General features: G+C 45.5%; 1 protein-coding gene across 1 annotated transcript in view; it reads right to left on the reverse strand.

Annotated features, from left to right (window-relative positions):
• The window catches only part of LOC123759432 (putative neural-cadherin 2), a gene marked incomplete in the record, with an annotated part of 421,093 nt that overhangs the window by 41,858 nt on the left and 364,757 nt on the right, over positions 1-14,478 (reverse strand). The window contains 13 exon segments of the mRNA XM_069335240.1: positions 1,088-1,295; positions 1,608-1,969; positions 2,311-2,496; positions 3,368-3,530; positions 5,207-5,373; positions 6,383-6,585; positions 7,085-7,310; positions 7,312-7,488; positions 9,456-9,632; positions 9,932-10,081; positions 10,774-10,937; positions 13,057-13,145; positions 14,370-14,478. Of these exon segments, the coding sequence (XP_069191341.1) occupies positions 1,088-1,295; positions 1,608-1,969; positions 2,311-2,496; positions 3,368-3,530; positions 5,207-5,373; positions 6,383-6,585; positions 7,085-7,310; positions 7,312-7,488; positions 9,456-9,632; positions 9,932-10,081; positions 10,774-10,937; positions 13,057-13,145; positions 14,370-14,478 (2,381 nt within the window).

A 14,478-nucleotide genomic window follows, 5' to 3' on the forward strand; every position in this document is an offset into this window, starting at 1 on the left:
GTTAATGAACATCTACCACTCATAAAACTCATATTATGCATATAATTATAATTGTTTACATACTGAGTGCTCTAGTAATGGTGAAATATATTCACACATTTCTCATGGTATGATCTCTTCGCTCTCGTTAAACAGAACAGATAAATTCTTTTTAGCCAAGTTTCCTCAGTGATTAGTTTAATCCCTAGAGAGGCATGGGGTTAATGTCATCCCCTGAGTGACGAAGTGGTCAGTGTTGGTCTAAGTAATGTTTAACAAAGGGTCTGAGTAATGTTTAACACCCCGGGGAAGGCTACAGCTGAGGTGCCGTAGAGTCCAGTACATGTAATGGGGATGAGATATTTAATATTAGAAGTTATTAAAGTAGACTCTGCATTATTCTGCCATCTATAAGAACTTTTTTAAATATAAAATTGTCCTCATTTACCAACCTTCTATTTGCTATATAAGTATATATATAGCTCATAATGTTTCTGATAATTACCGTGCATTACCTGTTACAATGGCAATTATGTAAGTACATAAATAACACCTTTTTAAAATAAAAAAACATTTGAAGTAATAATCTAAAAAAATAATAGTTTTTAGGAGACACTTTACAATTCCTGTATGATATACTGTACTTTGCATTTGACACTTAAAAAAAAAATACAAATACACAAAAATTCCTCCTTGCATATTTGCACTCCTTCGTTAGCTATACTGGCTGATACTGTCCAAGTTCACACACACACACACACACACACACACACACACACACACACACACACACACACACACACACACACACACACACACACAAAGGAAGCTGGAAACTCAGATGAGTCACAGAGATGTTAGGAAGTTTTCTTTTAGCGTGAGAGTAGTGGGAAAATGGAATACACTTCAGGAACAGGTTGTGGAAGCAAATACTATTCATAATTTTAAAACCAGGTATGATAGGGAAATGGGACAGGAGTCATTGCTGTAAACAACCGATGCTCGAAAGGCGGGATCCAAGAGTCAATGCTCGATCCTGCAGACACAACTAGGTGAGCACAACTAGGTGAGTACACACACACACGCCCTGGCCTATAACGCGGTATACCTGGAGGAACTGCGTCGACAGCTGCCTGGAGGAAGGTCTTGGGCCAGCGTACAGGAGCAGGCAGTCGGAGGAACTGGTCTGGAACTGGAAGCTCAGGTGGACCCGGGGACAGGTGGGGACTGGGGACACCCACGCCCATCCTTCTCCTTCAAAACGACGACTCAGCTGTTTACAGATGGAGCCGCTGGTGCCTTGCGGACACACGCATCTGGCCAAACAGTTCAAGAAATCGAGAATTACGTGGTTGTGTGTTGTTGATCAGCAATCAGTGTATCTTGCCGTCGGATCAACAGTTTATATATAATATACATCTTTTGTTATGAGGCATATAACACTGTGATCTTTGAGAAAGTTTTTTCCATATCTGCATCACCGAAGGAAGAGTATGAATGGCATTAACATAAGAAGGTACGCAAGACTGAAATTTTGGCAAAGTAATGCTTAACTAACCTCTACACAGTCACACTAGCTTAGCACTTGTGATAACTTACAAGTATGTGTAGGGATAGAGAAGTCTTACCTGGGTCCCTGAGGTCTGGCTATGCACCGCCCACCGTTCAGGCAGGGGTTGGGCAGACAGGAGTAGGGGCGGGTGACAGCCGCAACACTGGGCTGATGAGATGAGTTACTGCTAACTTGTTGCTGCTGTCCTTGCTGCTCCTGCTGCTGCTGCTCCTGCTGCTGCTGCTGCAGAATCTGCGGCTGACGGGTGCGACAGTTGCATCCGCTGGTCCTTGTGTGGAAACGTGGAGTAACAACTGCTGTTTGGTTGGCGTCTACGAGCCAGGCCCGCGGGCCTCCTGCGTGCTGGTGGAGCGGGCGGGTCGTCAGACACACACCCACACCGACGTCCGCCACCTCCACCCCAGACTCCCGCCACACCTTTAATGTCAAAACAAAAGAAAATCTGAAATATTTCAACATGCATATTTTCCCTTCATACTTCCTGGTTATCGTTAAATATGGCTAGAATAATATTAGTACAAAGAGAATTATTTCTGAAATTGACTGTAACAACTGGTCTGAAACTATTTTTATGTAGTATAGTACTAAAAAAAAAAAGGAATTTATAGCATCTAAAAGCCTCTCTATTATGTAATCAAATTCCCCATCTCCTTAAGGTCCATCAGCCGACTATATATCATAAGGTTTCTACAAAGTCTTCTAAAATGAAGTTTAGCGGGACCCAAGTAGAGGTGTGTGTGTGTGTGTGTGTGTGTCACCTGGTGGCGGTGAAGGAGAAGGAGCTGGTCGAGGGGCTGGCGGGGGCGGGCTGCCAGCCACACCCGGGTCTCTGGACCTCCTGCAGTAGCCACCCTCCGCCCCTCCAGGGACACCACCACCACCTCCACGCCAGCGATGGCCTCCACCGACGACACCAGAGCGTTCAGTGGAGATTTCCCGATATCCTTCAGAGTAAATATACGGCTTTAAAGTTCTGAAATAACAAACCTTTACCATAAAACAATTATGACATACTCTTAAAAACTAGAATACATTTCAAATACCTTAAAAATATATATTAGGTATATAATCAAAATAATATGTAATTATGATACTTTTTTTGCAGTTTTAGAGGCTATTGCATCTATCCATAGTGACGAAGTTTTAAATTTAAATTTAAATTACAAAAAAAGACGCTATTCCTGAAACAAGTATCAAGATGTAGGCCCAGTTCCTTGTTCTTATACCCCAGTTCCTTGTTCTTATACCCCAGTTCCTTGTTCTTATATTCCCAGTTCCTTGTTCTTATATCCCAGTTCCTTGTTCTTATATCCCAGTCCCTTTTTCTGATATCCCAGTTCCTTGTTCTTATATCCCAGTTCCTTGTTCTTATATCCCAGTTCCTTGTTCTTATATCGCAGTTCCTTGTTCTTATATCCCAGTTCCATGTTCTTATATCCCAACTCCTTGTTCTCATATCTTAGGTCTGTGTCCTCATTTACTAGTTCCGTGTCCTCATATATCCCATCTCAATGTCCTCAAATCCCTTCCAAGTGCTATATAGCCACACTGACTCAGCCACTCCCTCCCTCCCTAGTAAATTACCTTACCTTCTAACCCGAGTTAGGTGTGGTTTTCTCCCTTCCAAGAAATATAATTACATGCCATCAGCCAAAATTAAGACTGGGGGGGGGGCGGGGGGTTGAACGGTGGATTTAACTGGCTGGTTTAACCGCCGTAGATACTGGGGAACAAACCCCCCCTCCCTGATACAAGTTAACGAGGGCAAACTGGGCGCGATTGTGTAGTTTGAAGGGGAAAAACAGCGAGTCGTACCTGGCGGTAGGCGATGAGGTGCTGGGGCGTGTGTGAGGGGAGGGTGAGGGGGACGGCCCAGGGGATGAGGTCGTGGGGGAGGGTCGTGACCTCCACGCTGACGCTGGCCTCCACGTCCTCCTGCCCGTGGGTGGCGTCGCTCACCCAGAACTGGAGGAAGTACCTGGGGAAGGGCTGGCTTGTCTCTCTCTCACTCTGAGGATACGTCTACAGCCACTACTACGTCTACGGCACGGCCCTCTCTCTCACACTACGTCTACAGCCACTACTACGTCTACAGCACGTCCCTCTCATACTACGTCTACAGCACGACCCTCTCTCACACTACGTCTACGGCACGGCCCTCTCTCACACTACGTCTACAGCCACTACTACGTCTACAGCACGTCCCTCTCATACTACGTCTACAGCACGACCCTCTCTCACACTACGTCTACGGCACGGCCTCTCACACACACTGAGGATACATTCTACAGTCACCCTACATCAATCCCCCTTCCCCCCACACACACACACTGCCACAGATATGATATGATAGAGCCCAGCAGGCTCAGGGATCTGTACATCAGTTGATTGACAGTTGAGAGGCGGGACCAAAGAGCCAGAGCTCAATCCCCGCAGGCACAATTAGGTGAGTAGAGAGAGTTAACTTGGTACCTACACTAAGGAGGAAGGGGGGTTTAACTGCACCAATCATATACTAGTGTTGATCGGAGCAAGGAGGAATGAGTGTGAGGTTAACAGCACCAGCCGGCGCTGTGAACACAGCTGAACAACAACGACTGATGTTCAGCAACACACACACTTATCGTCGATCAACTAATGGAATATTTTTTGTTGACACATGGTAAAGCAGGTAGATCTACATTTCGTATTATAACGTTCAGGTTTAATTAATCTGCCATTCCAGTTAATGTGATGACCAGTATCCCATCTGTGATTGACAACTGCAATGCTCAAGTTACACACACACACACACACACACACACACACACACACACACACACACACACACACACACACACACACACACACACACACACACACACAATAGGTGAGTACACACACACACACACACACACACACACACACACACACACACACACACACACACACACACACACACACACACACACACACCACGTTGATAAATATAACATATACTGGTATATGTTTGTCCTCTGTCCATTCCCACTAATTCCTGAAGCTGCAAACACCAAACTTTGAATAAATCAAAGTCCTCTCTCTCTCTCTCTCTCTCTCTCTCTCTCTCTCTCTCTCTCTCTCTCTCTCTCTCTCTCTCTCTCTCTCTCTCTCTCTCTCTCTCTCTCTCTCTCTCTCTACTGCGTGCTCAGTTGCTGTGAGAGATGATGTTAACCCTTAAACTGCTGAATTAAATTACCCCTTTAAACTTCTCAGTTCAATGCGAGTGTATTGACCTTCGCCCTTTCTTTATAGCTATTATACCTACTGAAACACAATTTTCGCTCGAAAAATGTATAATCTGAATTGCATTTTTCTCACTGCAAATACTGCTGCCATTATAAAAAAAAAGGTATTAGTAAATCTCTAACTTCCCTAAAAAAACTCTTCCAAGCTTTGTTAGTAGCCTCGGGGTTTAGAAAGTACTGTCTGAATATGGGATGATACTTTACTGTGACAGATTATTCAGAAAATGTTGGTAGAACTAAACTAAATTTAGCTTTATCTTACACAAACGTTATTTAAAACATTTACACCCAGCTGAAAAACACTCCCAGGGTGAGGTTGGGTACAGCCCCCCAGGGTGTGGCTCTGGACATTCCCCCATCGAATGAGTGGCCAAGAAAAGGGACTCACGTGCCGTCGGTAGCGTGGGCGGCCATGGCGAGCTGGCCCGTGTGGGCGTCCAGGGTGAAGAGCGGGTGCTGGCTTCCCGCCCGCCACGCCCACCGCTTCTGCAGAGCGTCCCAGTCGTCCGGGTCCTGCACGTACACACGCCCCAGCGGCACCTCCCCTGCTTGGCCCTGCTCGTCAGGAGGGAAGGGAGACACGCTAATTAGTGGTTGGGTGGTCTCTGAGACACACACACACACACACACACACACACACACACACACACACACACACACACACACACACACACACACACACACACACACACACACACAGGGGCCTCGTAGCCTGGTGGATAGCGCGCAGGACTCGTAATTCTGTGGCGCGGGTTCGATTCCCGCACGAGGCAGAAACAAATGGGCAAAGTTTCTTTCACCCTAAGTGCCCCTGTTACCTAGCAGTAAATAGGTACCTGGGAGTTAGTCAGCTGTCACCGGCTGCTTCCTGGGGTGTGTGTGGCGTGGGAAAAAAAAAAAAAAAAAAAAAAAAAAAAAAAGTAGTTAGTAAACAGTTGATTGACAGTTGAGAGGCAGGCCGAAAGAGCAAAGCTCAACCCCCGTAAAAACACAACTAGTAAACACACACATACACACACACCACTAGGTGAGTACAACTAGGTGAGTACACACACACAAGTGCATACTATACGCTCACATGAGCCACAGGGAAGCAATATAAGATTTTGGGTTAGCCATAAAAATGAGACCTGTGGCTGGCTAACAGAACCACGAGCTGCAAGAGGGTATACATAGTCTCAAGATTTTACAAGAGTACAGAAAAGCTAGTATAAGATTCTAGATAAAAAACTGTTAGATTCTTCATAAAAGCTGTAAGGATTCTACAAAGAAACTGTAGGATTCTATGCAAATGTTGTATTATTCTACATAAAAGCTGTATGATTCTAGGCAACGTTACAAAGTTTCTGTACAAAAACCTAAATAATCCTGTATTAAAATCGCAATATTGTGTAGAGAAATTCAAGGTTTCGCATGAAGGCGCAAAACCGATACAACAACAGAATAATACAGTATAAAATCTTCCAGGTTGTGGGTAACGGCTGCAAGATTCTGCGTACAATCTTGCGCCGTATAAGACGTCGCGATACTGAGGAACACTGAAGACAGAGGACTCTATACTTACCGCTACCCGCGTGACCACGACGGTCTTCACCGCCGGTCTCATGGGGTTGTCGTTGACGTCGGCTACGGTGATGGTGACGGTGACGGTGGCGGCGAGGCCCCCGGCGTCCGCCACCCGGAGCGGCAGGGGGCGCGCGGCGGCCTTCTCCCGGTCCAGGGGCCGCAGGGACGTCACCACGGCCACGCCCCGGCCCTCGTCTCCTCCTGAGGCATAGGTACCGTGGCTGGGTTTTGGTGCTCAAGTCACGTTGGTGTTTTGGTGTTTTAGGGTTTTGTGTGGGAGGCCTGGGTTTTTGGGTGTGTGTTTGTTGGGTTGTTGGGTTGTTGTTTGTGTGGGTGTGTGTATAGGGAAGGGTGTGTGTGTGTGTGTGTGTGTGTGTGTGTGTGTGTGTGTGTGTGTGTGTGTGTGTGTGTGTGTGTGTGTGTGTGTGTGTGTAAGGAAGGGAGAAAGCCAAAGAGAGAAAGAGAGAGAGAGAGAGAGAGAGAGAGAGAGAGAGAGAGAGAGAGAGAGAGAGAGAGAGAGAGAGAGAGAGAGAGAGAGAGAGAGAGAGAGAGAGAGAGAGAGAGAGAGAGAGAGAGAGAGAGAGAGAGAGAGAGAGAGAGAGAGAGAGAGAGAGAGAGAGAGAGAGAGAGAGAGAGAGAGAGAGAGAGAGAGAGGAGTATGATACACAAACATTGAAGAGAAACGGACTGTAGTACTCACTGGGATCGAAGTCAACAGCGAAGTCTTGCTTGACATGTGTTGCGACGTCCTCGGCCAGGGCGATGGTGAACGGCGGTCCATGGCCCAGAGTCCAGTCGTCGGCGTCGTCCAGGGTGATGTGGGCGACGTGGCGTGGTCCGCTGTTCTCCGGCACCTGCAGGAGAGCGGGCCCGGACACGTGCGGTGGGTTGTCGTTGACATCCGTCACGGTGAGCTGGAGGGTTGCCGGTGCCGGTGCGGGCGGGGTCCCCGCCGTCCACTGCCAGTACCCGTACCGTGTGGCCCGCCGCGGCCTCTCGATCCAGCACCCGCCGTAACCGCACGCGGCCCTCAGAGTCCACGGCAAACCGCCTGCCCGGGTCGCTGCTGGGGTCGATGGCGTAGTGGATCTCGTCGTCGCCGCCCTGTGTGCCACAGGAGGGTGTGGAGACCACGAAACGTAACGTAATTGAAAGCACAAAGCCAGTACGGCTATTTTAATGAAAACTTAATAAGCGCGCACTGCATCTAAACACAGGTTTACTTGATAGCCTGAGCGACTTTATATATCCCATAACATCTCTCCCAAAATTAGTCTCCTCTTAATAAAATTGTTTTTTTATTCCCCACCCCCCTCCCTCCTCCGCCTCCGAGGATTTTAAGGGGTACTTCAGCGAAATGCGTTTTTCAGCGACACACGCAATGCCTATTAAAAATGTAAAAAAACTCTTTGCGCAGTAAATTTGTCAATTTCCTTCCCATATGAAACTTTCTAGTTAAACAATGAACATTAAATTTCGACCATTATTTTTACCATTAAGATCCATATGGATTTTGGTTTTGTATTTTTGTAATACCGAGGAAGCAAAAAGGAAGCAAATAAATTGAAATAGATGAATTAGGAAGGAAGAATATGAGGAAAGGGGAGGAAAGGAGAAAGAGGTTAAGGAGTAATAGAAAGATGAGAGTTAAAAAAAGATAGAATAGAAGCTTGGAAAAATAAAGAGTAGAGTTAGTAGGAGGAAGGAGTGGGGTCGTCTAATTAACCAAAGCTACCGAAAGCATGACGCAAGTAATGTACAAATATTATATATCTACTCACTATAATGTTGCTGTGAATGTACATCCTTTCGGTCCATGACGGATCGAAACGTCGTTTTGTTAATTGGGTGAGGTTATCTTGAGATGATTTCGGGGCTTTTTAGTGCCCCCGCGGCCCGGTCCTCGACCAGGCCTCCACCCCCAGGAAGCAGCCCGTGACAGCTGACTAACACCCAGGTACCTATTTTACTGCTAGGTAACAGAGGCATAGGGTGAAAGAAACTCTGCCCAATGTTTCTCGCCGGCGCCTGGGATCGAACCCAGGACCACAGGATCACAAGTCCAACTGCTGTCCGCTCGGTCGACCGGCTCCCTCCCGGTGATGCGTGGCTTGGATATCAACTATAATATCCCTTGTTTTCCTTACAATGATTACATTAATTACTAATTTAATTAAGTCTAGCCAAAGTTACCGTCTGTAGGGTGCTACAAAACTATTATTCACATTAGAGTTATGTCAAGTCGCTAAGTTAGCTTTGGTTCAAAGCTAAAAATATATACAATTTGTTCATTAAACTGAATGTATCACTCTAAAATGCTTGTGTTTTTTTTATTAAAGAAATTTGCCTTGTTAGGCAACTTTAGCTATTAAGCAAGTGTGTGTGTGTGTATTCACCTAATTGTTCACGCGGGGGTTGAGGTCTGGCACATCCGGCCCGCCTCTCAACTGTCAATCAATCAACTATTTCAACATCAATCCGGCTCTTTGCATATGTGTGTGTGCGTGTGTGTGTATTTCTGCGTGATTGTGTTTACCTGTAAGTATACCCTCGCGCGCGCGCATATGTATGTAGTATATTTATACAGACAAAATAAACGTCACTGGCCCCACAAATATATTCAATAATGGTGGTGTGGGCGTCCGTGTAATGTATGCGCCGCTCTCGATATCCCGTGTTCGCACTGGGAGGACAATGGCTGTTGCAGAATACGTGATTGGTAGTTAGTGACAGCACAAACAGCCAGCTGGTGCTGCCGGTGCCACCTGGTGCCAGCTTTCAGCCCAGCGCCAACAAAAAAATGTGGTCCATCCGGCACTGTTTTACTGTGCTTAATATCTATTGTGCAAAATTGAGGTTTGATTTAGTTTTCTGTATATATTATTTTATTTTAATATATATATATATATATATATATATATATATATATATATATATATATATATATATATATATATATATATTAATTTGAGAGCCTGTTGCAACTATATTTATTAAATATATTAACTTCAAGCAAGTTACTTAACATTAGTATTGATCGACTCGCTGGAAAGTTACGGTGTGGCGCTCACCTGGTCGAGGTCGGTGGCAGCGAAGGTGGCGAGGGGGTGGCCGAGCGGCGTGTTCTCCGCCAGGGTGAGACTGACCAGGGTGGTGGCCAGGTGGGGGTCGTTGTCGTTGTCATCCTCCAGCGTGACCCTCACCCACGCCTCGTCCATGTGGCTCTCGTCCTCCCACCGCCGCTCCTCCTGACGGAGACACACACACACGCATACATATCGTAGACGTCACACGAAGGACCAATGAACGATGAAAGGGAGTCTGGTCAAGTCCTACACTGCGTTCAAAACAACTGTTAGCTTAGGCTAGGTTAGGCTAGGTTAGTCTGGATTAGAGTAGGTTAGGCTATGTTAAGCTGGGATGGGTTAGATCGGTTTTAATTCAACAAAAACTCAATTTATAATTGCATTAAATACGAAAGCCTGTAATCCAGGTGCCTGAGCTGGGGAAGGTAGACGGCTACATGACATATATATATCTCTCTCACCCTGTCGGAGACCTGGACCCTGAACTTGAATCCCCGGCGTTGGTCGGGGTCCTCGAAGTCGAGGGTGTGAAGGACGCGCAAGGAGCCGCTGTAGTTCCTGGCGGCCACCACCGCGAACCTCTCCCATCCATACCCGCTTCCCTCCACCACCTGTCCCAACAGCCAGGGGGATTAATTTGTGGATTTATTAGTGGATTAGAATATAGTGAAGCTTCCATCGGAGCCATAATCTCCCAACCAACCCCGTACAGAATCCAGAGTTCGCGTCCGGCGCGTCAACGGTTGGCGCCGGATCTACGTATAAGATACTGTTGCTTCAACCCCTGCACGCTCTCGACCCCTGCAGGCCCTGAACTCCTGCAGGCCCTCAACACGACTGCACTTTCCATTAGTCCATTTGATTGTTATACGTTCCGAAAATTATTTGGTGGTCGGTAAGGCTTCACAAAAGTATTGATTACAAATTTGTATAAAATTATTTAAAAAAAAGTAATGACACCATTTTAGCCTTTTTAACCAATTTTATTTGAAATTTAAATGAATGGAATCCTGTGTATCGATATTTGCAGATGACTGAAAGCTAATGAAGTGAATATGCATGAGAGAGAACTGAAGAACTTTGTATGGAAAGCCTGTGTGAGTAGTCTGACCCTTTAGACTCTGTATGTGTGTGTGTGCTCGTGTGTGTGTGTATGTGTGCGTGCGTGTGCGTGTACGTGCGTGCGTGCGTGTGCGTGAGAGTGCGTGTGATTGTGTCCAAGACATCGCGACCCTAAAACAAGACTCTAATACTGGCCAACGAAGATGAAGTTGATTAACTCAAGAGCTTGCAAGCAACTTACCCTAAAAGCAAACTGGTTGGTGGTGTCGGGGTCGTGAAGGGTGAGGAGGGCCAGGGAGGTGTTGGGGGCGGCCGTCTCCTGCACCCTCACCGTCCACTCCCGCCGGTTGAAGCGGGGCGGCACGTCGTTCCGGTCCTCCAGCGACACCACGACCGTCCCCGTCCCTGTAACCGGAGGAGACCGGGTGGGGTAGGTTGTAGTTGAGAGAGAGAGAGAGAGAGAGAGAGAGAGAGAGAGAGAGAGAGAGAGAGAGAGAGAGAGAGAGAGAGAGAGAGAGAGAGAGAGAGAGAGAGAGAGAGAGAGTGAGAGTGAGAGAGAGAGAGAGAGAGAGAGAGAGAGAGAGAGAGAGAGAGAGAGAGAGAGAGAGAGAGAGAGAGAGAGAGAGAGAGAGAGAGAGAGAGAGAGAGAGTGAGAGAGAAGGGGTGGGGGGTGAGACAGCCAGCAAGACAAGTGATTACTGTGTTGAGGAAGATGCTTCTTAATTACCATATATCGTCACCAAATGAAATTGACATTGACGTAACTGTCCAATTTACATAATAATATTTGTTTGGGGGGGCGGGTGTGTGTGTGTGTGTGATAGCGCAGTGGACTACGTCTTCCACTGACGGGTAATCGATATAAGGGCCGGATTCACCAGGCGGTTACGCAAGCACGTTGGGAAGCTTTTCAATTTTGATCTCATTCTTGGCAGTCACGTTGCGATTCTAGCGTTCACTATCGTTCTAAAGTGAGCTAGCTTTACGTAAACCGCAAATAAGTCAAGGATTCTCAACTACACAACCTGCAACTATTGATACTTTTGTCAGCAAGCCTCGTCAATGTCAGCTATCTATGCTCTATTAGGAAGTTATTAAGGAAGTTATTAAGAAAATTAACTTGATGAACATCAGTGCCAGAGAAGCTATAATGATTGCTGAGTTCAAGGACACCAGGAAGACCCCTAAGTCAGTGTGTCTCTAACTGGCATTAAATATGTATTACAAAAATTAGTATTACAGCAAGAAATTATATGATTAACTATTAAGTCAAATAAAAAGTGCTAAAAAATAATAACTAAGAAAACTGAATGTGTTTTTCTTAACATTATTTGTTTACTACTAAATGCAGTTCACCCAAATACTGGTCAATTATTTTAGAAATTACATAGGCCTACACATTAAATATTTCACGGGAAGATTTAAATGTTCTATAATACTTTCAGTAATTTTTATAAAGTACTTTTTTTGTACTTAAAGTAATGTATAATGTTTTGTAGATCCATCATTTATCAATAATTTTTATACCTTGACAATATTTAAACATTAGGACTTAAATTACTACTATTACTACATTAAGATTACTACTTAATATAGATGATATTGTAAATACAATAATAATAATACACAGAGAGTAATCACACTAACGTGACTGCATTAACGAGAAAATCCGTATTATTTCATAATAAATCAATAATAATAATAATAATCTGAATAAAAATTCATTGTGCAGAAGTTGTAAAGCTTTGCATTATCCATAATAATTAAATTTTAAATACAATATAACATTATTTAATAAAATGTGATGTCTTAAATATGTTTAAAATATAAAGACACGTATGTTTCAAGAAGAAAAATATTATATCTGAAATGGAAGCGAAAATATAATGTTTCTAAACACTACTTGTCTCCCCCCGTCCTTGAAGCACTGGACCCTACACGCCCGGCCATCAATTCAGTAATTAAATGAGAGATTCGCTAATAAGCGTCTGAATTACAGACCGAGACGTCTGGAAGACAGATCGAGGCGTCTGTATTACAGACCGAGACGTCTGGATTACAGACCGAGGCGTCTGTATTACAGACCGAGACGTCTGGATTACAGACCGAGGCGTCTGGATTACAGACCGAGACGTCTGGATTACAGACCGAGACGTCTGGATTACAGACCGAGGCGTCTGTATTACAGACCGAGACGTCTGGATTACAGACCGAGGCGTCTGGATTACAGACCGAGACGTCTGGATTACAGACCGAGGCGTCTGTATTACAGACCGAGACGTCTGGATTACAGACCGAGGCGTCTGGATTACAGACCGAGACGTCTGGATTACAGACCGAGACGTCTGGATTACCGTCTGAATTGCAGTCGAATAAGACGCCTGGATATCAATCTAAAGCGCACGGATAACAATAGTCCGAAGCAATGCATCACCTTAGGAAAGGGGGCAAAAAAAAAAGTGACCTAAACAGTCCAGGTGAACTCGGCTTAGTTTATGAAGCACCAGGGACCAGGAGGACTCACCTTTGAGGCCGCCACCGTCGGAAGCCACCACCTGGATGACGAAGGAGGGCGTCTGTTCCCGGTCGAGGCAGCACAGCGCCGTCCGGATGCTGCAGAAGGAACACCAGTCACACACCAACCTGTCCTCTTAAAAAGATCGTCGCTTTTGGCCGTTTGCCCGTATGACCGAATATGGACGTAATTTGAAAATGAAAAAAGTGAAAATAAATTTGGGATTTTTTTTTCAACAACAGTAAGTTAAGGGTCCTCTGATAGGTTAGATGGGCAGGAAATTCTCATAAAGTTTCAAAACGGTATGAAAAACGTTAATGGAAAGTTGCCTCTTCTAAGCTTGCCGAGTAAGTCGGACGACTCAAACAGAAAACGGAGCAGTACGTCACTTTTGTGAGTCGATTTCATTTCAAATTACGTCCAAGTTTGGCCATAGCGGCGCATACGAGCCAAAAGTGACGTTATTTTTAAGAGGGCGGGTTGCGTTGCGCACACACACTTCGTCAAGTATTTCTGCACGAACACCCTCATTAACGAGCCAGCAGCTCCCATTTATATTTACCCCAAACTAATTCACATATAAGAATGACATAAGAATAATGAAGAATGCTTCGAGATGAGTCAGGTATACGGTCATCAACAAAGGTCTTGGTGGAGTGTCAACCCCGAGGCCTACCAACCTCTGGAAGATCACGGTTCTAGAGTCACCAGCCTTCAAGTACCTTCAAGACAACGTCCGACAAAGGTCAAAGCAAAGTATGAGGAGAATAACTGCTTTTCCCCCACACTTTGGAGGAATAAGTAATTCGAAAACAACACTTACTGACCAGGGACCAAAACAATGGTTACATAGTGTTACTTTAAGGTTGCATAGTGTCACATGTCTGGCCGGTATTTTAGGTCTTGAACTCAACCTAATTCTTACATATCGACCTGATTCTTCGCCCCTCGACCAGATTATTGATCCTCTTTCACATCCTTCGTTTGATGTACGGGTCTTAAGGGCCCGTCATCAATATAGGAATGAGTTTAGGGGGATAGTTTGGAGGCTGTGGTCGAGGACCGGGCCGCGGGGACACTAAAGCCCCGAAATCATCAAATCATCTCAAGATAAGATATAAATAGGAGCTGCCTCGTATGGGCCAATAGGCCTTCTGCAGGTACCTTCATTCTTATATTCTTATGTTAACTCTGGAGAGTTATTAAGGCCACCACACTACATTGCTCTCCAACTAGAAAAGTAGGCCTGAACACAGTACAGGATTAAAGGATATATATATCCCTGGATGAATATATCTGCCTGCCGCTCTCATCCTTCTCACCTGCCGGAGAAGGTGTCGATGGAGAAGATGGGTCGGCCCGTCTGCTCGTCGATGACGTTCTTATCGACGGAGTAGGTGATGGCGGCGTTGGCGCCCTCCAGGGGGTCGT

Source organism: Procambarus clarkii, chromosome 32 (assembly GCF_040958095.1).
Source record: "Procambarus clarkii isolate CNS0578487 chromosome 32, FALCON_Pclarkii_2.0, whole genome shotgun sequence".
Lineage (NCBI taxonomy): Eukaryota > Metazoa > Arthropoda > Malacostraca > Decapoda > Cambaridae > Procambarus > Procambarus clarkii.